Source organism: Brachyhypopomus gauderio, chromosome 16, assembly GCF_052324685.1.
Source record: "Brachyhypopomus gauderio isolate BG-103 chromosome 16, BGAUD_0.2, whole genome shotgun sequence".
NCBI classification, from domain to species: Eukaryota; Metazoa; Chordata; class Actinopteri; order Gymnotiformes; family Hypopomidae; genus Brachyhypopomus; species Brachyhypopomus gauderio.
The window spans coordinates 2,585,658-2,613,558 of NC_135226.1; the positions used below are offsets into that span (position 1 = coordinate 2,585,658).

Genomic DNA, 27,901 nt, shown 5'->3' on the forward strand with positions numbered 1-27,901 from the left:
ATTTACATGTACCACATTTAGCTAAGTCACATCTGACTAAATGCTTGTTCTTTATAGTGAAAAGGGCATTTTAATCAAATTATGCTTACATTTGTTTATAAGATAAATATAATTTGGGAAAGGTGTTATATATTAGTTCATTCTCAACACACAATGTTAAATGCACCCTCAGCAAACTTTAGGTCCTTTAGTTCCTCACTCTACAAGGTCTCTGCATGTGTGAGAATATCTTCAGGACTGATGGAGAAACATCATAGGTGCTGCTTCATGAAGGTGGTTAACAGAACACCAATAGTGAGCAAAGTGTCATCTAAATACAGGATAGTTACTTCAAAGACTCTAATATTTGTTTATTAGAGCATAACAACATGTTTTCTTTCACTGGTTCAGCATCTTCCCTGTTTTTTTAATGTTGAAAATAATAAAAGTTAACAGAGCCTGTGTGTCCAATATTTTTAGAGGGTTATATAACCCTAGTTAACTAGGTTCTGTGTTTATACTACCAGCCTAAAGTTTCTCATGTTCTTATCTTTCTTTTTTCTTTTCTTTCCTCTTTCCTGTGTGTGTGCGTGTGTGTGTGTATATGTGTATATCTGTGTGTGTGTGTGCGTGTGTGTGTGTGTGTGTGTGTGTGTGTGTGTGTGTGTGTGTGTGTGTGTATATCTGTGCATGTGTGTGTGCGTGTGTGTGTGTGTATATGTGTATATCTGTGTGTGTGTGTGTGTGTGTGTGTGTATATCTGTGCGTGTGTGTGTGTGCGTGTGTGTGTATATGTGTATATCTGTGTGTGTGTGTGTGTGTGTGTGTGTGTGTGTGTGTATATCTGTGGGTGTGTGTGTGTGCGTGCGTGTGTGTGTATATGTGTATATCTATGTGTGTGTGTGTGTGTGCGCGTGTGTGTGTATATCTGTGCGTGTGTGTGTGTAGTCTGTGCTGGGAGTGCAGTGTGAGGTGCAGAGACAGCTACAGGCCTTCGTGCGGCTGGAAAACTTTCAGCAGATCTACAGTGCGAGTTCTGCGGGCTGCCTACAGTCTCCGCTGCGCGTGGCGTTTGCTTCTGCACCTTCTCTCTTTGGCAAGGGGGTCAAACTCGCGGTGCGGGAGGGCCGCGTGAGCGCCGACATCATCAGCCTGGCCAGCGAGGATGGCCGGCGACTGGCCGCTGTACTGGACCGGGCCGTCTACCTCCACGACCTGCACTTCACCGTGGCGGGCCTGGACTCCCACTACTTTGTGAAAGCAGGTCCGGTGGAGGGTGATCTGGCCATACTGGGCATGGTGGTGGGGCGGCGGACGCTGGAGACGGGCGTGAACGTGACGGTGGCCCAGGTGAACGCCGTGCTGGCCGGCCGGACCCGCCGCATCACGGACGTGCTGCTGGAACATGGCCCGCTGCGTCTGAGCGTGCGCTACGGCACCAGCGTCGAGGAGGAGCGGGCTCGGCTGCTGGACCTGGCCCGTCAGCGCGCGCTGTCGGCCGCCTGGGCCCGCGAGCGGCAGCAGGTCAGACAGGGCGAGGAAGGCACGCGTTCCTGGACCGACACCGAGAGAGAGCAGCTGCTGGGTCTGGGCCGTGTGCAGGGCTACGAGGGCCACGCCGTGCTGTCTGCCGAGCAGTTCCCCGAGCTGGCCGACAGCCTCCGTAACGTCCACTTCCTGCGACAGAGTGAGATGGGTCGCAGGTGACACACGTAAGCCGAGTTGTGCTGACCGCAGTGACCGGCAGCAAGGACTACTCACCAAAGACACAACTGCTCATGTGACCACTGTTGAAGGACACAGTCGAATTTGAGTAAGTTGTGCTGCACTGACATCTGAGTGCCGTTTTGTGGAGCTTTTACCACAACCTTTCACTGCTGGAGAAGTGTTCACACCTGCTCCACCTCGACACCACCTCCCTGTCCACCCCAACACCACCTCCCTGTCCACCCCAACACCACCCACCTGTCCACCCCAACACCACCCACCTGTCCACCCCAACACCACCCACCTGTCCATCCGCTCAGAGGCGTCTGCTAGTGACTGATGGACACTGGGATGCTGGTGAATCAGTCTGGTCTTCACCGCCACCTCCTCCTGCCTTTCTCACCACAGCCAAGGAGAGACAGTTTTTTAATCACTTCTTTTTATACTTGAATCACCACCCTTGAGTGAGTACAGGGCTGTTGCCCCGCCTGTGAATGACCCCAGCTGACCCTTCTCATCCCTAACCCCTAACCCCTGTCATGGGACTTTAAACACTGGTTGAATGCTGGTATGAGTTGAATATCTAAACATGAGCACATGGATAAAAATGAAAGGAAAGGCAGGGGTGCTACTCACACTTTGAAGAAAAATGTGAAAAGAAACTTAATAGACATACAGACTGAAATAGAGACAAACAAGCAGCTGACTGTGGTCTTTCTCAATTCTAATGAAAATTTAAGTTACATTGAAAACACAGTGGAACTAAGGTTTCTGTATTAAAACAGATATTTTACTAAAATAGATCAAAACCACTCCAAATGTATTTCGTAGTTACATATATAAAACAACACTATAACTAATGTGAAAACATTACAAATGTGACATGTGGTTCCCTTTTATTGCTAACTGTTGTCTTGAGAAAAACATTGTGTTCCAACACATGATATAAGGTATGTGTGTGTTTGGAAATGTCAGCTCAGTTCATTTGTTTGGTTTTACAGTTTAATAAAAGAATGTTTTAATATGGTAACCCATTCCATCCCATTTATGGATAATTCCATTTATGTGCTTCTTAAAGCAAAATTCCTGCTCATATGTTCCTTTGTTCAAGAGGAAGGAATGCTTAAAAAAACAAACAGCACATTACTGAAATCTGCCCTCAGATGAGGTCATTACTGAAACCTGCCCTCAGATGGGGTCATTGGTTAAACCAGCCCTCAGGCATGGTCATTTGTAAAACCTGCCCTCAGATGGGTCATTACTGAAATCTGCCCTCAGATGGGGTCATTGGTTAAACCAGCCCTCAGGCATGGTCATTTCTAAAACCTGCCCTCAGATGGGTCATTACTGAAATCTGCCCTCAGATGGGGTCATTTCTAAAACCTGCCCTCAGATGGGTCATTACTGAAATCTGCCCTCAGATGGGGTCATTACTGAAACCTTCCCTCAGGTGGGGTCATTACTGAATCCTGTCCTCAGATGAGGTCATTACTGAAACCTGCCGTCAGACGGGGTCATTGGTTAAACCAGCCCTCAGGCATGATCATTTCTAAAACCTTCCCTCAGATGGGTCATTAATAAAACCTCACCTCAGACAGGGTCATTACTGAAATCTGTTCTCAAATAGGGTGATTACTGAAACCTCCCCTTAGACGGGGTCATTATTGAAACCTGCTCTCAGACGGGGCCAATACTGACACCTTCCCTCAGAAGAGGTCACTACTGAAACCTGCCCTTAGGCGGGGCATTTGCTTTGACAGACATGCTGAGGCGTGGTGTGGCCCCCAACAGCCCGAAGGGCACTACAGCCAGCAGCTGTGTGGGTTCTTGTCATAACCTGTAACTTCCAACGTGTCCTTGAGCTCACCTGCCCATGTCCATTGTAGCTTCTCTCTGGTTTTAAAATGCCTCAGATGGAACAAAATGGTGTTAATGTGTTAGACATGAGGTCCTGCTAACCTGGCAGGTGAAGCCGAGTCCATCACCAACCTGTGTGAGAGGGAAGTGTGATGAGATGGGCAGTTAGTGTTTTCACCTGTAATGCTGTCAACATAATTTTGTTTATTCAGATGTTTGTTGGATGTTGGATTCAGTGACATTACATCAATATTGCTGTACTTAAAAAAATAAAAAATAAAAAAAACTTTGAATGAAGGGAAATGTGCTGTGACTGCATTGGCAACTGCATTGTGAAGCTGTAAATTTTTTTCTAAAGTTTTGGACTCGTTTGAAGTTTTTTTTCTCAACACTGTGTTTCTGATGCTTCTCTCTGGACCTGTAAATAAGAGGAAACACATAGGCTGTAAATAAAAGGCTATTGTAGATGAACCTTGCAGAGCGTGGCCAGCCTGTCTGTGTCGTCTCTAGATAAAGAGCAAACAAATTAAGAATATGGTCTGTTTACATTTATTTACAGTAACTTTAATCATATTAATTGTGACAATGATTTAATCATTGTCAATAATTTTTATTTAAATATGTGTGTCTGTATGTCTTACGTGCTAAATACTGGTCAGGGCAAACAGAAAAAGATTAAAGCAGCATTAACCATGTTTAACTCACAGTATAAGTCAAGTACAGTCTACCTACAGAGATAATGCTGTAGCCTTCATGTGGAGGAAAAGTCAGAAGTGTCACAGAGAAGCTCTCAACAGATCAGAAAGACACACACACACACCACACACACACACACACACACACACACACACACACACACCACAACAGACCAGCAGGAGGAACACTTAAATAACACACCACAATGATTGGAGACACACTCCTAACACACAGCAAACACAGCAATGACTGTAGACACACTCTTAACACACACACACACACACACACACACACCACAATTACTGCAGACACTCCTAAGTCACACACAAACAATGACAGTAGACACTGTACTTACACACACACACACTCATACAACACAATTACTGGAGACACATTCCTAACTTAAACACAATGATGGTACACACTCCCGTAACACAAACACACATACACACACACACACACACCACATGTGTGTTCATGGCATTCTGGGCGTCCTCATCATGCCCCTTTCTGCTCTGCTGATTGGCCCACTCTTTAAAACCAGTGGCAGATGCTACAGAATTTACGATAATTACACTATTAATGATAATTACACAATTAATTATAATTACACTCAGCATTTTTTCTAAAAATCAGTGTGCAAAATTAATGAGCTGAGATTTCATGCAAAATTAAAAATGGCTGACAGTAACTTTAAGGCTTACAGTGTAGAACCAGCTACCAAATTATATTAGGGTTAGAGTTAAACGTGCTAGGCTGTTTAAGGTATGTCTGGAGGTAAGTGTAACCCAGACTCTTCCTGGCATTTGAGAAGAACTTCGCACTGCATGATCCCTCATCCTTTTGGATAGTGGTTTACATTTTGAAAGTTGTGAAGAGAAAATATGAATTCTAATAATATGCTATGTGTATGCTAATAATAGGTTATATGTAATTCCTTATGTACATTATTGTTACGGTGACCAGACGTCCTCTCTTTTCCCGGACATGTCCTACTTTTGAGACCTAAAAAAACGTCCAGGGGGAATTTCAAAATCGTCCGGGATTTTGTTCGACTGCCTCAAACAGAATACATGTACAGTGCAAAAGTGTTTACAAGCGAAAGCACGTGTGTCCGCCGGTTCTATGGCAATGCCGAAATGAAAGTGTACGTTTACGGAGGAGTTAAAGAAAATAAAACGTTCTACACCCCCCCCCCCAATCTGGTCACCCTAATTATTGTCCATGTAACGGTGGGGCTGTAGTATCATAGAGGGGCGGACACACATGCGAAGCAGAGCGTACGATCTTAGTGGGGTTTATTACATGTTTGACATGGCCTGAGGACACGCGAGTTGCACGTGAGCGACGAGGCATGATAAACAGAACACACACTTGAATTCAGACAGCAGAAACGACAAAGGTGCTAGACCGGACTAAACACAAGAGTACAACTAACAGTTGCATACACTGACATGAACAGGAATACGTGAAGCAAGAAACAACCATACACGAACACGAAAACTAAATACAAACAGAACGAAGAGAACTTACTAACAGCACAAGGGATCGTACATGAACAAGATACACGCACTCTAGACAAACCTGTAACACAAACCACGTTATCGAACTACATGAACAAGCAACACGCACTCCAACAAACCTGTAACATAAACTATGGAGACAAACTACATGAACTAGATACACGCACTCTAGACAAACCTGTAACATAAACCACGTTATCGAACTACATGAACAAGCAACACGCACTCCAACAAACCTGTAACATAAACTATGGAGACAAACTACATGAACTAGATACACGCACTCAAACAAACCCTAAACATCGACCACGTTGCAGAACTACATTAACAAGCAACACGCACTCAAACAAACCCATGACGTAAACCACGTTACACAACACTGAGACCCAACATACCGAAAACCCAAAACACCATAAACCGTAAGTAAACTCGAAGGTAGAAGAAACACAACAACCAAAGAATGACCAGGAGCTGAAATACCGATAATGATGCCCGAAGGTAAGTAGTGACATAGGTTGTATATATACCCACACATACTCATTGAACACTATGATTGTCTAACACGGTACAGCTGGACAGGGAGGGGGCGTGACAACGAAAAAACAACGAGGTACAAGAAAGGGGCGGAGCCAGACATGACAGAACCCCCCCACAAAGGCGCACTCCACCAGGGTGCGCACACAAGAAACCGAAAACCCCCGCCAAAAGAAAACCACCCACCAATGACCAGAAACCAAAACAGGAACGAAGCAACACAAAAACAACCACACAACCAGGCAGAACAAGGACAATCAATGAGGGGAACCATACTCTAGGACACAGGATCAGCCAAACAAGAGAATGCAGACACAGAAGATTTGGGGGTAGGACCAGACACGAATGACAGATGTGGGAGGATAGTAGCTGACGAACCAGGGACCGAAACCGAAAACACAGACGGGCAAGAAGTAGCAGGGACCGGACCAGTGCGTGACTCAGGACCAGAACCAGACCGGAGAACAGGACTGGCAACACGAGAGGCAGAAAACACTGAGGTAAGTATATGACACACGACATGAATGGGCACAGGAACAAGATGGGTTACATAACGAGCAAGACACATAACCACCGGAACAGAGACGATGACACCAGCCACTGGGACAGGCATAGGAACACACACAGACACTGGTATAACAGCACTAACTGGGACCAATACAAATCCTGGAACAGGCGATGAGAAAAGAGGCATAGTCCTTGGGTCGAAACCTATAGGGAGCTCAGACTCACTCAGAGTCTCTCGGGTAGTCTGGTGGGCCTCTGCAGGCCTAAACAGTGTTTCTGCAGCGGGCAGGTAACCCTTGAGCACAGGCCGTGTGGTCCTCTCGACCAGTCCCAAGCCAACATGGACCGCAGTAGCAGGTACGGACCCTTTCCGGGCCTCCGAGTCCAATGCTGACCCCCTCTGAGCCGCGCGAACAGGCTGCGGCAACAGCGGTGGCGGTGACCCCGTCCGGGTTGCAGGAACAGGCGCCGGCGTGGACGACCTCTCCTGGGTCGCGGGAACAGGCGCCGGCGTGGACGACCCCTCCTGGGTCGCGGGAACAGGCGCCGGCGTGGACGACCCCTCCTGGGTCGCGGGAACAGGCGCCGGCGTGGACGACCCCTCCTGGGTCGCGGGAACAGGCGCCGGCGTGGACGACCCCTCCTGGGTCGCGGGAACAGGCGCCGGCGTGGACGACCCCTCCTGGGTCGCGGGAACAGGCGCCGGCGTGGACGACCCCTCCTGGGTCGCGGGAACAGGCGCCGGCGTGGACGACCTCTCCTGGGTCGCCGGGACAGCAGCCGGCGAGGACGACCTCTCCTGGGTCGTCGGTACAGCAGCCGGCGAGGACGACCTCTCCTGGGTCGTCGGTACAGCAGCCGGCGAGGACGACCTCTCCTGGGTCGTCGGTACAGCAGCCGGCGAGGACGACCTCTCCTGGGTCGTCGGTACAGCAGCCGGCGAGGACGACCTCTCCTGGGCCGTCGGTACAGCAGCCGGCGAGGACGACCTCTCCTGGGCCGTCGGTACAGCAGCCGGCGAGGACGACCTCTCCTGGGCCGTCGGTACAGCAGCCGGCGAGGATGACCTTTCCTGGGTCGCCGGGACAGGAACAGGCGGGGTCCGCCGGCGGGCAGCGGGAACAGGCGGGGTCTGCCGGCGGGCAGCGGGAACAGGCGGGGTCCGCCGGCGGGCAGCGGGAACAGGCGGGGTCCGCCGGCGGGCAGCGGGAACAGGCGGGGTCCGCCGGCGGGCAGCGGGAACTGGCGGCGCTGGCGTCAACCCCGTCCGGGGCGTGAGAACTGGCGAAGCAGGAACCGGCAGCATCGGCGTCGAACCCCTCCGGGTAGCAGGAACAGGCGGCGATGGCTCAGACCTACAAGGCAAGGGAACAGGTGCAGACCCCTCCTGGGTCTGTGGCACACTCGCCAACCTTTCCGTGGCCTCACACACGCAGGCAGGCCACTCCGGGACCTCTGGCGCGGACACAGGACACTCGTGGACCTCTGGCGCGGACGCAGGACACTCATGGACCTCTGGCGCGGACGCAGGACACTCATGGACCTCTGGCGCGGACGCTGGCGAAGCAGGAACCGGCGGCGCTGGCGTAGGCAGGGCGTCAGGCGTAGGCAGGGCGGCCAACGGAGCGCTGGAGAACCATCCAGCCCTAAAGGCTGCTACCTCCTCAGGGTTGGACCAATCGCGTTTCCATTGCTTAGCGTTGTATGTACCAAACCGAGCCCGGAGCAGTCCAAAGAATCCCTCCAAGGTTCTCATTTCCTCTGCTCTCTTTGTCATTAATATATGTGCCCATTGTAGAGCTGTTCCTTCAAGGAATTGTAACAGAAATCTAACCTTTACAAAACCTGGTGGCTCTGGGCACAGTAGAGAGGCAAAAAACAAACTGCTTTGCAGAATAAACCCCTCCAGGGGTCCCTCCCCATTATACACATGGGGTGGGCTAATCGACGACGGCAAATCGAACGGTATGCCGTTCTGTAGCCTGTAGTGGAGATCCACAGGAAACATGTTAAACTGTGAATCGTCTTGTACGTATGGTTCAGGAAGTACAGTCTCGTGATACTCGCTCGCTGTGTCCTTACTAGGGGCATCATTCTGTAACGGTGGGGCTGTAGTATCATAGAGGGGCGGACACACATGCGAAGCAGAGCGTACGATCTTAGTGGGGTTTATTACATGTTTGACATGGCCTGAGGACACGCGAGTTGCACGTGAGCGACGAGGCATGATAAACAGAACACACACTTGAATTCAGACAGCAGAAACGACAAAGGTGCTAGACCGGACTAAACACAAGAGTACAACTAACAGTTGCATACACTGACATGAACAGGAATACGTGAAGCAAGAAACAACCATACACGAACACGAAAACTAAATACAAACAGAACGAAGAGAACTTACTAACAGCACAAGGGATCGTACATGAACAAGATACACGCACTCTAGACAAACCTGTAACACAAACCACGTTATCGAACTACATGAACAAGCAACACGCACTCCAACAAACCTGTAACATAAACTATGGAGACAAACTACATGAACTAGATACACGCACTCTAGACAAACCTGTAACATAAACCACGTTATCGAACTACATGAACAAGCAACACGCACTCCAACAAACCTGTAACATAAACTATGGAGACAAACTACATGAACTAGATACACGCACTCAAACAAACCCTAAACATCGACCACGTTGCAGAACTACATTAACAAGCAACACGCACTCAAACAAACCCATGACGTAAACCACGTTACACAACACTGAGACCCAACATACCGAAAACCCAAAACACCATAAACCGTAAGTAAACTCGAAGGTAGAAGAAACACAACAACCAAAGAATGACCAGGAGCTGAAATACCGATAATGATGCCCGAAGGTAAGTAGTGACATAGGTTGTATATATACCCACACATACTCATTGAACACTATGATTGTCTAACACGGTACAGCTGGACAGGGAGGGGGCGTGACAACGAAAAAACAACGAGGTACAAGAAAGGGGCGGAGCCAGACATGACAGTCCAAATGAAATGTTCATGTTTTATGTGACAACAGAGCCCTTACTCATTAATTGCAATTAAACCTCTATACTTCACAACTTGCTTTTAAGAACACGGAAATACATGAGACCTAAATGAGTGTAGGATAGGCAGGAGCGTTGTGGCTGTTTTAATGATCTAAACTTTGAATTAACAGATGTGTGACACTTCTTCTAACTTCCATCATTTCCAGGAGGTAGAGGTGATCTTGACAGACAGTTACATGGAGATTCACAGCTGTGCTTTGTGATGCCCTGCTGAAATTCTCACAAACAGTGGTACCGCCCCAGGAAATGTCAACAATATCATCGTTAGGAAGGATGTAGTAGTCTGCCATTGACTTTAAAGGCAGTATACAACATTAAACATTCATTCACACTTACAACATAGCTAATGCTAATGTTTTTAGCATTAGCTATGGAGTCACTTGAAACAGGCCACATCATGATGTCTTTGGAGGGAGTGTTTCACTGTTCTACTAATTGCTTCATGTGAGGTGCTCCAACCCTAACCCTATACCCCTACCGGAAAGCCAGAAACCTCATTGTTCTTTTCTCTTGACATCCTTCACACCAAATGTTCAATGAACTGGTATGAACAGATGCCATTTCCACATGAACTTTGTAAATTGAGTTTGAGGATCCCAGGAAAGTTCACAAGACATGGAAGACACTGGAGCATAGAGACACCAGCACAGGTCACATTTGTCCTCTGCAGAGACACCAGTACAGGTCACATTTGTCCTCTGCAGAGACACCAGTAAAGGTCACATTTGTCCTCTGCAGAGACACCAGCACAGGTCACATTTGTCCTCTGCAGAGACACCAGTAAAGGTCACATTTGTCCTCTCCAGAGACACCAGTAAAGGTCTGCAGAGACGTTCAGTTGTCAGGGTTAAAACAGGTCACATGCATTTTTCATTAGCTTGGGTGGGCACGGCCAGCTTGGCAGGAGGCCGAATTGAAAATATATAAAGCAAAATCTTTTCTACATGGATTAAAATTGCCATTAATTATTTCTGACATCTCCTTTCAGGGATAAAGTTTTCATGGTAAGTCACCCTATTTAAGATCTAGAACACCTTACACCAGCTTGGTTTTATATATGTCATTACACTATTCAACAGTGATGTTACCAAAAACTCAGTGATATGACCTGGTTACTGCAGCAGGCGAGTGATACAGCATCCCTGCCGTCCCCTCATTAATGCACCCGGTCGCTCTACCCTTGTTAATGCCCTGGCACTGTGAATACGTGATGTAGACAGTTCTGTTCTACAATGCAGTTTGTATTTTCAATTTTGATTTGGCCCAGTGCTGCCAGAAAGGACCCTGGTTCTGTTCATGGGGTCATTATTAAAGGAAAAAGCATTTGAATGGGCAGACATTATATCTGCTAACAGGGCTAATGAAGCCTGGACGGTGGAGGGTTTTTTCAGACTCCTACAGGCTAGGTACTGATGATCTTGTGCTGAGATCTCACTGTGTGCTGGAAGGACTAGCGGCAGGACGTGCTACAGGTCCCCAATCACACGGTGATGAAGCTGCTCATGATACTCTCGATTGTCCCTCTGTAGTACACTGAAAAAAATAAAGCATTGGCTCAATGTAATAAAATTGAATTAATCAATCACACGAATTTTTTTTCATTGAATCAATCCAAAAAACGAAATTCATTTAGTCATGAATTAAGTTTTTTGGATTGAGTCAATGAAAAAAAATTCATTGACAATGAATTGATGGGGGTGGGGGCCAACATGATGGGGGAGGGGCCAACAGCTCTTCTCTGTGGAGAAAGTAGAGGCATTGAGGAGCTTTTTTGGCCAATGATGCTGCATCGCTGGTCCGGGAGAGGTTCTCTGTGATGTTCACACCCAAACCTGATAATGAGATTGGAGCTGTGTGATGGTGTGCAGTCGTGGGTCAGCAGAGTGAACAGAATTAGGCCCCGTGTTCATCGTGATGGTGTTGGATGTGTTACTGCTGACCCGAACTGCCTTCGGTCTGCCAGTCAGGAAGTCCAGCAGCCAATTGCACAGTGAACTGTTTAGCTCCAACCTGTTCAGTTTTTGAATGAGCTGTTTGGGGATGATGGTGTTAAAGGCCTAGCTGACGTCTCCTGTCTTAAAGATACAAACATAATGACTTAATAATTATGGTGAGTCAAAGAAAAACAACAGGCTTAAAGACAGGCCAATAAGGCAGACACACATTACGCGGTATTAGGGATACAGTTATAGTTAGGGTTCAGGGAGGGTTAGGGGTTAGGGGTAGGGTTAAGATAGGGGTTACGGTTGTGTTAGGGTTGGAGTAGAGTTAAGGGTAGGGTTAGGTGTTGCAACTAAAGGCACTTGAAACACAGGATAGAAACAAATAAAAGCTGTGTGCTAACTTGTTGACTCAAGCCAGAGGCTGTCAGAAGAGGGCACAGTCACAGTTGCTTGTATTTGAACATAGTCATTGCTCACATTTTCCCCAAGGAATCTAAATGAAATTGCTATTGATCGGAACGAATGAAAGAATGAAACAAATTATTTACATGATTATTCAACATATGTGAAAACACAAAACAGGCTGGAAGCTGTTAAGTCCATATTACAGTGTCATCTACTCTGGTTTGGTTACCACATTTCTCTTACAAACACATATGCACAGAGGGTAGTTCTCAAAACAAGCCCTTATGGAGGGCCTAAATACTGTAATTTATAGCAAGACTAATTAGTGAATCTTGTCTCCATAAACAGAGGTAATTACTCATGAACGTGTGTGGAAATGTCCACTGAGAGAGCAGCTGCTAAACATCTATCAGAGATCAGAGCCTGTGTGCAGTGTAAACATCTAACACTGCATCTTCACAGCATCTGCGCACCTGCTACCATCTGCTGATGAACAATAAGTACATTTTAATCCAAACAATCCAACAGTGTGACCAGTCCAAGAGTTTGATCTGTCAAAGGGTCTGATCAATCGTAGTGTGACCAGTGCAAGGGTTTGATTAGTACTAGATTGTGATCAGTCTGTTTAATAACTTAAAAAACATCCATTATGCATAATTAATATGAATCCATTATAAAGCTTCTTTATCACTGTAGGTTTCTATTTGTATTAAAATGATTTTCTAACCTTGTGAGCTCACTGCGCTATTTCCTCATTTGTTTGTAAAGTGCATATTTGCTCCTGGACTTTGCTCCAAATCATAGCAAACTGTCTAAGTGATAATTCAGGTTTAGATGGACTTTGACTAATGTTACGTCTTCTTTAAGACATCACAACAATGAAAATAAAGACAATGCCGTAGCCAAGGCGTTCTCAGATATTTATTGAGAGTAGCACATTTAACACTTAGCAACATGAAACACATACACGACAGGGATTTGTGACGAGTGACAAGCACAACATTGACACACATTAAATACCTTAACATAAACAAGAACCAAGTGCAATGCATAACTGTAATTCTTGTCTAGTCTTGGTAATGGTATTTATGTTCCTTGTTTCATGCCTGTCTTCATGGTCCATTACGTTGTTTTGTTGTTCGATGCGTTCTAGGTGTTTTGTCATCTTTCGTGATTCTTGTCTTTGGTTAGTTGTCCATAATTTATGTAAACTGTTCGTTATGCCTAGCTGTCCTCACGCTGTCTGGATGTTTGCTGTTTTGTAATGTGATACTGTCACGTGAATTGTTAAGTCTTTTATAAAGACTCAACTGCTGAATTTCATTTCATTTGCCTCATCAGATCTAAACAAGTGTTGCCCAAAATCAACTAAACATATATGCTGAGACAAAAGTGTTGCAGGCAAATTAATGATCCCCAAAAACGAAGTCAATATAACATGAATAAAAAGTCAATTTAGCATGTAGCTCTGGAAAGACTAGCAGGTGAAGACCTTCTTGCCGTAAGAGAATGTGGCTGAAGATTAGGTTCACAAGCAGGGTTAGGGTTTACCCTGGGGCTGAACTGGAGGGTTAGGGTTAGGGTTTACCCCAGGGCTGAACTGGAGGGTTAGGGGTTAGGGTTTACCCTGGGGCTGAACTGGAGGGTTAGGGGTTAGGGGTTAGGGTTTACCCTGGGGCTTAACTGGAGGGTTAGGGGTTAGGGTTTACCCTGGGGCTGAACTGGAGGGTTAGGGGTTAGGGTTTACCCTGGGGCTGAACTGGAGGGTTAGGGGTTAGGGTTTACCCTGGGGCTGAACTGGAGGGTTAGGGGTTAGGGTTTACCCTGGAGCTGAACTGGAGGGTTAAGGGTTAGGGTTTACCCTGGGGCTGAACTGGAGGGTTAGGGGTTAGGGTTTAGCCTGGGGCTGAACTGGAGGGTTAGGGGTTAGGGTTTACCCTGGGGCTGAACTGGAGGGAGGAACATCTGCTTCCTCAGGTCTGTACATGAGCAAAGAAGACATTCATATGATGTGTTCCTGAAATTCATAATGAAAGTAATTATAATCTTATAACAATGGTATTGAATGAAACCAATGACAGAAAGAACCAATAGGCATATTATTAAGGACCAATTAGTATATTATGAACAATGATAGCTTGTCCCCACTAGCTCTCACTTGTTTTATTATTCATTGTCAGTAACTATTATTAATCATGATTACATTGTCACTACTATTTTAAAGTAATAAATATACTTGCAGCAGTGGGTTTGAAATATGTCTAAAATATTTTCATAAAAGAATTCACTTTGAACAAATATTCTAGTATGACAGTGGCATATATGGCTTGAGTTGAGCTGACTTGCGATTGAGATTCACTCCCTTCACTCAGCCTCCCCTGTGCAGGGGCTCCAGTGGATTCTACAGGCAGCATGGAAACATTTGTAAAGACGCTCTGCTGATAAATAAGTAATTAAATAGATGGGGTGGATGCGTCATTCCATGTATCATATTTTATATGGAGCCTCTGCGCCATCCAGAGGTTGTAAATATAACTGCACTGCATGGTGATCAGTATTCATACTAGTGTGAGAGTTGAACTGATGTACACATTCAGTATTAACTATAACTCAACTCATGTTATACACATATATTACAATTGTAACTCACCTGTTAAACACATACCAGTCCTGGACAAAACACACTCACAAACTCACGCACGCACGCACGCAAGCACACACACACACACACACCCACAGAGAGAGAGAGAGAGAGAGAGAGAGAGAGAGAGAGAGAGAGAGATACACACAAACAAACACCTCCTTACTATGCCACTTTAGAGAAGCCAGTTAACTTATAACATGCCTTTGGAATGTGTCCCCACTGGTAAAGGAGGAACTCACAAAATCAACGCAAGAAATGAAGAATGAACGCAAGAAAATCTAATCTGGGAACATGAGATCTGAGTCAGTGTCATCATATCAGATGGGTCCCCTGTCAGTGCACCAGTGTACCACCCTCAGATTATTAGCATAGGACTGACACTGGACTGACACTGGCATTATAGTGGGTGATGTGCGTGTGAGGCATAGAGAGTGAGCTTGTAAGTGTATGTAAGGGCTATAACTGGACTTATCTAACATGTATTTATCAGAATAAATTAAATACGTCCTTCTAAAAAACTGTGGTATAAACTATAGGGCAGTAAAACAAAACTGAATTTCCCTTTATTTGGAAGAAATTACGTACCAACTTAAGTAAACTGTTAAACAACGAGTTAAATCTTTCCGTCCTCTTGGTCAGATAACGAGCTGTCAGAATGTTAACGCCAGTCATAATCCAGTGATATGATCATCCAATCACATACGAGGAAAAATAATTACGTGTGTCCGCAGCAAACTTTAGGACAACCAATTAAAGAGCGTCTCCAGGTCGATAATGGCCAGTGTTACTAGTTTTATAATACTTTCGCAATATATAATTTACGTAAGTTTATATGTATAATTAGCATTTATTTATTTAATCTTTAGTATGACGAGGGCGCTCCCTACTGGCGAGCCGCCACTAATACTTCCACTAATACCAGTAATACCGCCACTAATACTTGTTGCAGTTTTCAATTACCTGAATGAAAAGACGCTTTTAATGATCACCAATATTTAACCTATATCCGGATTATTTAAATTTGGAAGTTGCCATAAAACTTGTTTTGTTATTAATGCAGAGCACAGGGTTTTGCTGCAGACTTATAAACACCAGTTAAACTGTAACTGTTTTAGTTTTGCCGTAGAACTGTAAACGTGTAGTAATATAGTTAAACTCAAGGAAAGAAGAGAATATGATTTTATTGTTTCTTGAAATAATTTCTTCTTCATTTTCCTTCAAATGTTAGTTTCTAGTATTTTTTGTAAAGCTACAGGCAGCCATATCAATACAACAAAAAGAATAAATAAACTACATTTCCCAGTGAGTTGGCAATAGGACGGAACCGGAAGTTGATGAGATTTCAGGACGTGTGTTAGCGGCGGCGTGAATGTCACAGCACGTTGAAAACAATTTCGCTTGTTAAATATAGTATGGGGTCATATTTTTTTAAAACCCAAATTTAAGACCTTACACATTGAAGCAATTAATTATTTCATTTATTCATAATTGCAAGCTGTGTTGATTTCACTCCACTACGCTGTGATGAAGATGCCAGTTCGATTAAGGCTTTTACAGAAGTTATTTCCTACATCGTATGTGCATGAATGTTGTTTTTTCAGCAAACGACACTACTGCAGATCAGCAACGAAAATCAGGATACGTGATGCGCTCGAGAGCCTAAACACCGGATCAGACGTCAGAGTACAGGTACGATAATATAATCAGTGTCATTATTATCATCCCTGTATATATATATATATATATATATATATATATATATATATATATATATATATATATATATATATATAGTATTTGGGGTTAAATGCAGCATTGAAAGATAATCATCAGTGGGGTCATAAACACCAGTCAACTGCCATTTCAGTAGACACACCTGCGTTCAGGTCTGTGAGAGAGACATTAAACAGAGCTGGAGATCACGTTTGTAAGTGCTTGTTCGGTCAACGAGATGCACACGCCTTTGTGCAATCAAGAGTGGTGAGAGTTCAACTGGGGGTACTGGTCTGTGGGGGGAAAGTGATGTGGTCAGATTGATTCACTGTATTCTGGACCAGCGGGAGAGTGTGTGTGTGTGTGTGTGTGTGTGTGTGTGTGTGTGTGTGTGTGTGTGTGTGTGTGTGTGTGTGTGTGTGTGTGTGTGTGTGTGTGTGTGTGTGTGTGTGTGTGTGTGTGTGTGTGTGGTGTGCCCCCAGAGGAGGGAATACCTGCAGTTCAATGGCTCATATGGAAGTTACATTACCATATTGTCAATTGGGATTTTCACCCCAATCGAAATTAGTCTTCTGCATTTTCCCTTCTTTGCAGTGAGACACTAGTGATCATGTGTGGTGCACATGTGTACAGAGTGGTGGGCAGCCCTAGCCCAGCACCTGGGTAGCAGTTGGGGTTAGGTGCCTTGCTCAAGGGCACTTCAGTCATTGCCTAGGGTCTGGGAATCAAAACCACGAGCCTCCAGTCACAAGACCAGTTCCCTACCACCAGACCATGACTGCCCCTAAATACATGAATTTAAAAAAGGAGATCGGAGGTCATAATAGAAATCAGTCCTGATTAGGCTACAGTTCTGGAGCTTCAAATTTAAAATAAAAAAAGTATAAAACATCCCTAACCCTAGATATAAAACCTTAACCCTTACCCTAGATACAAAAATAGCAGTCAATATATAGACCACACAGTAAGAATAATAGACATAATGGTAGTAGTGGTGGTGTTTATGGAATTAAATTCAATATTAGCATGTGATGTGTGTTCTCAGGGCTGGGTACGTTCTGTCAGATCACAAAAGAACAACCTGTTTCTGCATGTTAGTGATGGAAGTTCCAGGCAGCCTCTCCAGGTGGTAGCCAGTGCAGACTTAAACAGCAGGTAACACCTCTGGGATAAACCCTAACCATCTAGGGTTAACCCTAACCCTCTGCCCTTTTGTTCTGTATTTTGAATCAATGGGCTTTGGTCTGAACTAGTAGATTTCAGCCTGTCATTAAAGTATTCATGTCTCTTTACATGTTAAGCGGACTCACTTTTGGCTGTGCTGTTGACATCACTGGAAGCATAGAAAAGAGCCCCAGTGCACAGCAGAGTGTGGAACTGCATGCTCATCACATTAACGTGGTTGGGGAGTGTGATCCCGTGGTAAGTTCGTTATGGACATTACTTTAAATTTATTGATCAGAGTTTATTTAGTATATTAACCAGTTAATGCAGGACGTTGATTTAAGATCAGGTAGATTGAGTATTTTCTTTTGCAGGACTTTCCTTTTAAGATCAAGGACCGCCATTCCCTGGAATACATCAGACAGTTTCCGCATCTGAGGTGTCGAACAAATGCCTTCAGTTCTCTGCTGAGGATACGCAGCCAAGCCACAGCTGCTGTCCACTCGTATTTCAGGGTAAGGGCTCTCTCCTATACTCCAACATACTCATATTCCAGTGTAAGGGCCCTCTCCTATACGCCAACATACTCATATTCCAGGGTAAGGGCCCTCTCCTATACTCCAACATACTCATATTCCAGTGTAAGGGCCCTCTCCTATACGCCAACATACTCATATTCCAGGGTAAGGGCCCTCTCCTATACTCCAACATACTCATATTCCAGTGTAAGGGCCCTCTCCTATACGCCAACATACTCATATTCCAGGGTAAGGGCCCTCTCCTATATGCCAACATACTCATATTCCAGGGTAAGGGCCCTCTCCTATACTCCAACATACTCATATTCCAGTGTAAGGGCCCTCTCCTATACGCCAACATACTCATATTCCAGGGTAAGGGCCCTCTCCTATACTCCAACATACTCATATTCCAGGGTAAGGGCTCTCTCCTATACTCTAACATACTCATATTCCAGTGTAAGGGCCCTCTCCTATACGCCAACATACTCATATTCCAGGGTAAGGGCCCTCTCCTATACTCCAACATACTCATATTCCAGGGTAAGGGCTCTCTCCTATACTCCAACATACTCATATTCCAAGGTAAGGGCTCTCTCCTATACTCAGCATACTCATATTCCAGGGTAAGGACCCTCTCCTATACTCCAACATACTCATTCCAGGTTAAGGGCCCTCTCGTATACTCCAATATACTCGTATTCCAGAGTAAGGGCCCTCTCCTATACTCCAACATACTCATATTCCAGGGTAAGAGCCCTCTCCTATACTCCATCATACTCATATTTCAATGTAAGGGCTCTCTCCTATACTCTAACATACTCATATTTTCCTATACTCTAACATACTCATAAAGGCTTTCTCTTTTCAGTGACTATGTGTTCCATCTTACATTTAATGTGTGATGTAGGATAACGGCTATGTGCAGATCCACACTCCGGTCATTACGTCCAATGACTGTGAAGGTGCAGGCGAGCTCTTCCAGGTGGAAGTGAGTCTCATTAAGTTTTAATTAAGCTCACTAAGCTTGTTATGTTTCTTCTGAAATCTGCAAATTAAGGCTTGCCTCTTGTTTGGGTTAAGGGACATGGATTGTAGATTATGGAACATGCATTTACCATTATGCATTCTGCATGTGTTTAATTTTACCACCATCTCAGTCATTACAATATGTAAAATGGTTTATTAAGTACTTAAGATTTTATATAATTAGCTTTGTCAGATGTTTAATTCTTCTTTCGCGTGTGTATTCTGCTTGCTGATCTGTAACATTCTGTAATATTCTTTAAACTTTCATTTTCACTTTAAGCTGAACATTATAACTGTTTTCTTGGCAGCCTGCAGGTGGTGAACACAGAGCCCATAAAGATGACCAACATTTCTTCTCTGTGCCTTCCTATCTGACTGTGTCAGGGCAGCTGCACCTTGAAGTTATGGCTGGGTAACGGCTCTACTACAATCACTTTACAATAGTTGTGCTGTTTATCATGTACCATTAAATTATGAGTGCTAATGTAAAATCATCCATTGCCAGCTTTGCTGTTGATGCCATCATCCTTCATGGTAGAGATATAAAAATGAACCACTTTTATGAAAAGTGAAGAAAAAAAAAAGTGAAAAATGAACCACCATAAAGTACCGTTGAAACATTGCCAACATTTACAGTTACATTATGTATGTATCATAGATTACTAAAGTTATGAATGACCTTCATAAAGACCTATTGTGCCAAAATGGGTAAACTAAAGATTTGCCTTAATGTTTTGTGCTGCGGTCCTCATCAAACCATTATTCACGATACACCATGTTTCATGTCACATAATTATTCATGATACACCATTATTCATGTCACATAATTATTGCGAGTTTGTAGTTGTCAGTGAGGCTGTAGTAATCTGTGAAGCTGTAGTAATCTGTGAAGCTGTAGTGGTCAGTGAGGCTGTAGTGGTTTGTGAGGTTGTAGTAGTCTGTGAGTCTAGTCAGTGAGGTTGTAGTGGTCTGTGAGGCTGTAGTGGTTTGTGAGGTTGTAGTGGTCTGTGAGTCTAGTCAGTGAGGTTGTAGTGGTCTGTGAGGTTGTAGTGGTCTGTGAGGCTGTAGTGGTTTGTGAGGTTGTAGTAGTCTGTGAGTCTAGTCAGTGAGGTTGTAGTGGTCTGTGAGGTTGTAGTGGTCTGTGAGGCTGTAGTGGTTTGTGAGGTTGTAGTAGTCTGTGAGTCTAGTCAGTGAGGTTGTAGTGGTCTGTGAGGTTGTAGTGGTCTGTGAGGTTGTAGTGGTCTGTGAGGTTGTAGTGGTCTGTGAGGCTGTAGTGGTTTGTGAGGTTGTAGTAGTCTGTGAGTCTAGTCAGTGAGGTTGTAGTAGTCTGTGAGGCTGTAGTGGTTTGTGAGGTTGTAGTAGTCTGTGAGTCTAGTCAGTGAGGTTGTAGTGGTCTGTGAGGCTGTAGTGGTTTGTGAGGTTGTAGTAGTCTGTGAGTCTAGTCAGTGAGGTTGTAGTGGTCTGTGAGGCTGTAGTGGTTTGTGAGGTTGTAGTAGTCTGTGAGTCTAGTCAGTGAGGTTGTAGTGGTCTGTGAGGCTGTAGTGGTTTGTGAGGTTGTAGTAGTCTGTGAGTCTAGTCAGTGAGGTTGTAGTGGTCTGTGAGGCTGTAGTGGTTTGTGAGGTTGTAGTAGTCTGTGAGTCTAGTCAGTGAGGTTGTAGTGGTCTGTGAGGTTGTTCCCTCATACATCTGGTTAAGGTTATGATTAGGGTTGAAGTTTGACCCAGGAACTTATGTTGCTTGACGTGCAGTCACCTAGTTGTTTAAGGCCCTTTTGTTCTCCTTATTGCTCTAGGGCTTTCCCGGCTGTCTACACATTTGGCCCCACGTTTCGAGCTGAGAATTCCCAGAGCAGGAGACACCTTGCTGAGTTTTACATGGTGGAGGCAGAGATCTCCTTCACCGACTCTCTGAAGACCATCATGAAGGTCAGAAGGCTAGAACAGATCTGGCTGTATACTTGAGCTTATGTGAAAGAGACAGCTTTCTGTGCTGTGTTTAAACACACCAGAGCATGTGATGCTACTTTTCATCCTTTGTTAGTAAAATTTGCATTATGAAGAATTATATTATGTGAGACTGCTTTTTTTATTTTTAATGGAAGTTCCATTTCCATGCAAGTGCATTATGAATATAAGGTATAATGCATACTGAAGCAAGTGCATTATGAATATAAGGTATAATGCATACTGAAGCAAGTGCATTATGAATATAAGGTATACTGTATACTGAAGCAAGTGCATTATGAATATAAGGTATAATGCATACTGAAGCAAGTGCATTATGAATATAAGGTATAATGCATACTGAAGCAAGTGCATTATGAATATAAGGTATAATGCATACTGAAGCAAGTGCGCCTTTCGGTGTAGTTTACTCAGTTAAGGTGTTTTGTGCTGTGAATTAACTATTTCTCTCCTAATCACCAGATCATGGAGGACCTGTTCAAGACCAGTACAGAACATCTGCTCTCTCACTGTGCAGAGGATATAGCGTTGTTTCATAAAACCATCTCACCTGGACATCAGGTATGATGTAGGACTCCAGGCTTTTCTCTCTATGTACTGGGTTTGTAATATAAGGACCTTTTGTTAAAAATGTTTTGTCAACAGGATAAAGTGGACTGCATGCTGAAGAGACCCTTTCATGTGTATGTATAAGGGTTCCTACTTATACAAAAACTTACTTATTCTAGTCAGGGTTTCCATATAAGACAAAAAGTAGCAAAATTGCTGTTTTACAATTTCAAAAAATTGTACCTTAAAATGTATTTGATAATATTATTACTATGGACAGAATCTAATTTGTTTAGCCATGAAATGTAGGAAAATCATTATTCAAGTGTAAATATATTATTGCAGTGTTATAACTGTTATTTTAGGGGTATTAATGTCTAATTACCTTGTTATAATTATTGTTTTAGGGGTATGAAAATCTGGTTACAGTGTTATAACTGTATAGTAATCTTTGTTTAATGTTTAATAGCATTTCCTATACAGAAGCGATTGACATTCTAAAACGCAGTTCCCAGAACTTCACCTTCAGGCCACAGGTAATGTGGCAACACTCCGACACTCCTGACATCTAGGGTTAGGGTAGACATCAGTATGTACATATATACATCTAGGTGTGACCGGTGTGTTTCTGCGTTGTGTAAAAATTATGTGCCACATGCAATCTTTGTAGGGCGATCTTCTTTTTATTCGATCAGCCACTCCTGTTGATACATAACAAGTGCATTGAACAATGCTGACAAACTCACTCCAGCACTCTAAAAACATAATAGAAGAAAAGTGAGTGAAGCACAAATAACAGATTTGTAAAACATTTCCCCATCACCACCATAACTGAAATAAAATGGGTGGATAACAAATAGTGACATACCTCTCCCACGATATTACAATGAAAAGGGGAGAGTCAAGATGGGTGGTCGCTATTTATACTTGGGGGGGAAACACCACAAAAGAAGAAAACAGAAAGGGGAGGAGTCTGGATCCCACATATTCACAACTAGATAAACAGATAAACAAATACAGTACATTTTGTGTAATTATACAAGTGACAGATCAACCTGGTTACATAGGGTTAGTGTAGACATCAGTATGTACATATTTATACATCTAGGGTTAGGGTAGACATCAGTATGTACATATATACATCTAGGGTTAGGGTAGACATCAGTATGTACATACAGTTGTGCTCAAATTTATTCAACCCCCACTGAAATAAAGTGTTTTGGCCAGTTTGACATTGATTTTGATCATTTCAGTCATCTTATTTACAATTATATCAAAGAGGCACTTATAAATTAGACAAACATAACATAATATTTATGATGGAATAACCACAAATGTCTTTACTGTGCTCACATCATTATCAGTTTTATTCAACCCCCTAGTGACATTATTTTTTAGTACTTAGTACAACATCCTTTTTCAGTTATGACAGCTTTCAAGCGTGAAGCATAGCTTGACACAAGTGTCTTGCAGCGACCTATGGGTATCTTAGCCCATTCTTCATGGGCAAAAGCCTCCAGTTCAGTCACATTCTTAGGCTTGCGCACTGCAACTGCCTTCTTTAGGTCCCACCAGAGGTTCTCAATTGGATTTAAGTCTGGTGATTGCGATGGCCACTCTAGAATGTTCCAGCCTTTCATGTTCAACCATGCTCTAGTGGACTTGGATGTGTGCTTCGGATCATTGTCCTGTTGGAAGGTCCAACGTCTCCCAAGCCGCAGGTTTGTGACTGACTCCATCACATTTTCCTCCAAAATCTCCTGGTACTGAAGGGAATTCATGGTACCCTGCACACGTTGAAGCTTTCCTGTACCATTAGAAGCAAAACAGCCCCAAAGCATAATTGACCCCCCGCCATGCTTCACAGTAGGCAAGGTGTTCTTTTGTTCATAAGCCTGGTTCTTCCTTCTCCAAACATAGCGCTGGTCCATTGTCCCAAACAGTTCTAATTTAGTTTCATCTGACCACAGTACACTGTTCCAAAACCTTTGTGGCTTGTCCACATGACTTTTGGCATACTGCAGTCGACTTTTCTTGTTCTTTGGAGTCAGCAAGGGGGTGCTTCTGGGCGTTCTGGCATGGAGGTCTTCGTTATGCAGTGCGCGCCTTATTGTCTGAGCTGAAACTTCAGTGCCCACATCTGACAGGTCTTTTTTCAGTTCCTTAGCAGTCACGCGGGGATTTTTCTCCACATTACGCTTCAGGTAGCGCACAGCAGTCGCGGTCAGGATCTTCTTTCTGCCACGACCAGGTAACGTTTCCACTGTGCCCTTTAACTTGAACTTGCGAATGATACTTCAGATAGTGTCTCTTGGAATATTTAACAACTTCGCAATCTTTTTATATCCATTGCCATTCTTGTGAAGAGCAATAACCTCTTCTCTTGTCTTCTGGGACCATTCTCTTGCCTTCACCATGCTTGGAAACACACCAGTAGATGTCTAGAAGGAGCTGAGTATCACAGTCCTTTTAAATCTGCCTAATTGGTGCTTATCATGCTTGATTGCTGCTCGTTGACATCCACAGATGTTTTCAATACCTGATGGAAAACACTGGAATGAACCTCTGTTCTTAGGAGTGGTAGTCGTAAAGGGGTTGAATAATTGTGTCAATGAAGAAATCACAAAAAGGCCATTTAATACTTTATGACAAAAAAAATTGATGCTATCTTAGTTGCATTTAGTTCTTTAACAAGTCCTTGTAAGATTTCATTATGAACACAATTACAAATGTGCACTGAATTCCATAAAACCCTTCGCAGCATTGGGGGTTGAATAAATTTGATCACAACTGTATATACATCTAGGGTTAGGATAGACATCAGTATGTACATATTTATACATCTAGGGTTAGGGTAGACATCAGTATGTACATATACATCTAGGGTTAGGGTAGACATCAGTATGTACATATATACATCTAGGGTTAGGATAGACATCAGTATGTACATATATACATCTAGAGTTAGGGTAGACATCAGTATGTACATATATACCTAGAGTTAGGGTAGACATCAGTATGTACATATATACATCTAGGGTTAGGGTAGACATCAGTATGTACATATTTATACATCTAGGGTTAGGATAGACATCAGTATGTACATATTTATACATCTAGAGTTAGGGTAGACATCAGTATGTACATATTTATACATCTAGGGTTAGGGTAGACATCAGTATGTACATATATATACATCTAGGGTTAGGGTAGACATCAGTATGTACATATTTATACATCTAGGGTTAGGGTAGACATCAGTATGTACATATGTAGATGATTAGTGTTAGATGAGAGTATGTACATTTGTGAGTTTTATGTGTTCTTAACTGTAGTGATTGGGACGTTAACCTTTCATTCCTTTTCAGCTCTGAGGCCTGGCAGCCTGCTTGCCTGGTTTTGTTTTTAAAGTCTTGTAAATATCTTCTGTTTGTTCAGCTCTCCAGGAGTAGCAGTTTTTTTTTGGGCTGGCGTTGTCTGTGTTTTTAGTTTTGTGAGTGAGGGAAATGTCTTTGTTTTACGTGGAGATTAGACTGTTTATCAAATAGGTAGTGAAGGGTTTGGTTTGTTATTTTTACTAGTCACATCTGATGCAGTATCTGCATAAAGTACACACAGACATGCAGCCCTGTTATTGTATTCTCCTTACATACACAGTACTCAGTAACTATTCTCGGTACATACATTCAAGCATGTATGTACATATATACACCACATATGCATACATACATATATTTCCACACGCACACATTTCCAGTCATAAGTTTGGACTCTACATACTCATTATTTTCAACATAACAAAAACAAGGAAGATGCCAAACCCATGAAAGAAAATGTCATTGTTCTAATAAACAAATATTTGATTATTTGAAGTAACTATCCTGTATTTAGATAAACGGCTTCATGAAGCAGCACCTATTATGTTTTTCCATCAGTCCTGAAGATATACTCACACATGCAGAGACCTTGTAGAGTGAGGAACTAAAGTTCTGAAATAAAACTCTTTGCTGAGGGTGCATTTAAAATTGTGTTGAGAATGAATTAATATATAACATCTTTCCCAAATCGTATTTGTCTTATAAACAAATATAAGAATAAAATGCCTTTTTTCTACTATTACGAACATGCATTTAGTCAGATGTGTTCAAACATGTCACTGGTAGTGTACAACACATACATGTACACATTCTGGTTTGACCTCTGTTCTCTACCCCATCTACACACACAGTGGGGCTGTGATCTTCAGACGGAGCATGAGAAGCTCCTTGTTAAACACTGTGGGAATGTCCCAGTCTTTGTGACTGATTATCCATACAACCTGAAGCCTTTCTATGCCAGAGACAACCAGGATCAGCCTCAGCACACAGTAAGACACACAACACACTAACCCTAACCTGTGAAACAGGAACACTACAGTAAGGTCTAAAGACTGCAGGCGGTGTGTACAGTGTTCTCAGATGTTGTTTGTGTAAGGCTTTGTTTCAGAGTGGAGCAGTACGAGTCCTGCTAGGCGAGCGCTCCACGAGACACAAGGCCTAATGAATCGATCAATGATGAATCAATTAATAAATTTAACAGGGCCACATTGGATCCCTTGACCATTGGGTTCTTTTACAGAGCCCTAAACTTTCAGATTTTACATCTCGTTTAAACTCGAGGATGGGCTCAGACCGTCACACTTATTTTAAGTCACAGTCCAGAGTTTCTGTGGTACTCCATATTAGCTTGATGTTGCCTTTTCATTCATGAAGGTGAATCATTTTGTGGCAGGTAGCTGCAGTGGACCTGCTGGTTCCTGGAGTGGGGGAGCTCTGTGGAGGCTCGCTCAGAGAGGAGAGACTGGAACTGCTGCGAGCGCGGCTTGCACGGTCAGGGACAACCCTTAACCCCTAACTAACCCTTAACCCTTAACCCCTAACTGTTAACGTTACCCTTAACCATTAACCCCTAACTAACCACTAACCCGTTGCCCATAACTGTTAGCCCCTAACTAACCCTTAACCCATTACCCTTAACCCTTAACCCCTAACTAACCCTTAACCCATCACCCTTAACTGTTATCCCCTAACTAACCGCTAACCCTTTACCCTTAACCGTTAACCCCTAACCATTAACCATTAAAACTTAACCATTAACCCATAACCCTTAACTATCCCTAACCCAGAGTTGTAGCAGATGGTGGTGATGCTATTATAAAACCTTATGCATTTTTGTACAATTGTACAGCATAAAGCAAGCTAGAATGTTAAGTTTGATGTAAATATGACACTGATGCTTTAAATAATCTATTTCAAGCCATAATAACCCCCCCCCACACACACACACACATATTTATATAAATATGTATGTAAATTATATGTATATAAATTTTGTTAATGATTTAAAGGACTTTCTCCCCACCACAGTAGCTCTTATGATGTGCCTTGTCAGTTCTCATGCGAGGCTGGAAAAGCTCTCTCTCCCCAACACAGTGCCTAACATAACGCGTCATTCTCCTTCTCTCTCATTCCAGGGCTGGGTTGGACATCACATATGCATGGTAGGATCACATATGCATGATAGGATCACATACGTAGCCCATTTGCATGGTAGAATCACATTTGCATAATTGGCTCACATAAGCGTGGTAGGATCACGATGGGATCACAAAGCATTTCAGATGTCGCGTCCAACTGAGCTGGACATGCAGCTGCTCTGTTTCCCACTTTTCTGCCCCTCCTGTGCCCCAGGTATCTGCAGCTGAGGCAGTTTGGGTCTGTTCCTCATGGAGGGTTTGGGATGGGCTTCGAGAGGTACCTGCAGTGTGTTTTGGGAATTGACAATATCAAAGACACCGTTCCATTCGCAAGGTTCTCACGTTCCTGTCTTCTATGAAACAGACTAGTGAGAAATTAGAGTGAACTAATTAAATGGATTTTCTGTTGGACTTTGCCTCGTTGCTTGTTTATTTGTTTATGGGATTAAAAAACACAAGTTCTTTGACAAATGTTTTCATTAAACAATATATTCTCTGTAAAGTTAAATCTAATCAATTTAAAGTAGATAATTTGAACAAATGTGGAATTGA

The 27,901-nt window shown here is 43.5% G+C and overlaps 2 protein-coding genes and 1 long non-coding RNA gene across 12 annotated transcripts in view; 2 read left to right on the top strand and 1 right to left on the bottom strand.

The window, feature by feature from the left end:
- tenm4 (teneurin transmembrane protein 4) overlaps positions 1-3,652 on the top strand; it is a 218,687-nt gene extending 215,035 nt beyond the window's left edge. For all 10 annotated transcript variants that reach the window (XM_076975784.1, XM_076975783.1, XM_076975786.1 and 7 more), the window contains one exon: positions 928-3,652. In XM_076975784.1, coding sequence (XP_076831899.1) covers positions 928-1,686 — 759 coding nt within the window. In that variant the 3' untranslated portion in view covers positions 1,687-3,652. The remainder of the gene's footprint in view (positions 1-927) is intronic.
- On the bottom strand, positions 711-3,780 carry LOC143477249 (uncharacterized). Its single transcript, XR_013121530.1, has 3 exons — positions 3,646-3,780; positions 1,991-2,080; positions 711-1,656 (listed from the first exon to the last, which is right to left on the bottom strand). It is a non-coding gene; the product is annotated as an uncharacterized LOC143477249 (long non-coding RNA).
- Positions 3,781-16,228: 12,448 nt separating this feature from the next.
- On the top strand, positions 16,229-27,760 carry nars2 (asparaginyl-tRNA synthetase 2, mitochondrial). The gene is made up of 14 exons (XM_076976707.1): positions 16,229-16,586; positions 17,656-17,765; positions 17,912-18,032; positions 18,149-18,289; positions 19,203-19,283; positions 19,630-19,733; positions 21,114-21,246; positions 21,748-21,846; positions 21,931-21,968; positions 22,304-22,370; positions 26,063-26,200; positions 26,605-26,702; positions 27,347-27,373; positions 27,564-27,760. The coding sequence occupies exons 1-14, from the start codon at positions 16,422-16,424 to the stop codon at positions 27,706-27,708; spliced, it is 1,467 nt and encodes a 488-aa protein (XP_076832822.1). The 5' UTR covers positions 16,229-16,421; the 3' UTR covers positions 27,709-27,760.
- Positions 27,761-27,901: the final 141 nt, after the last annotated feature.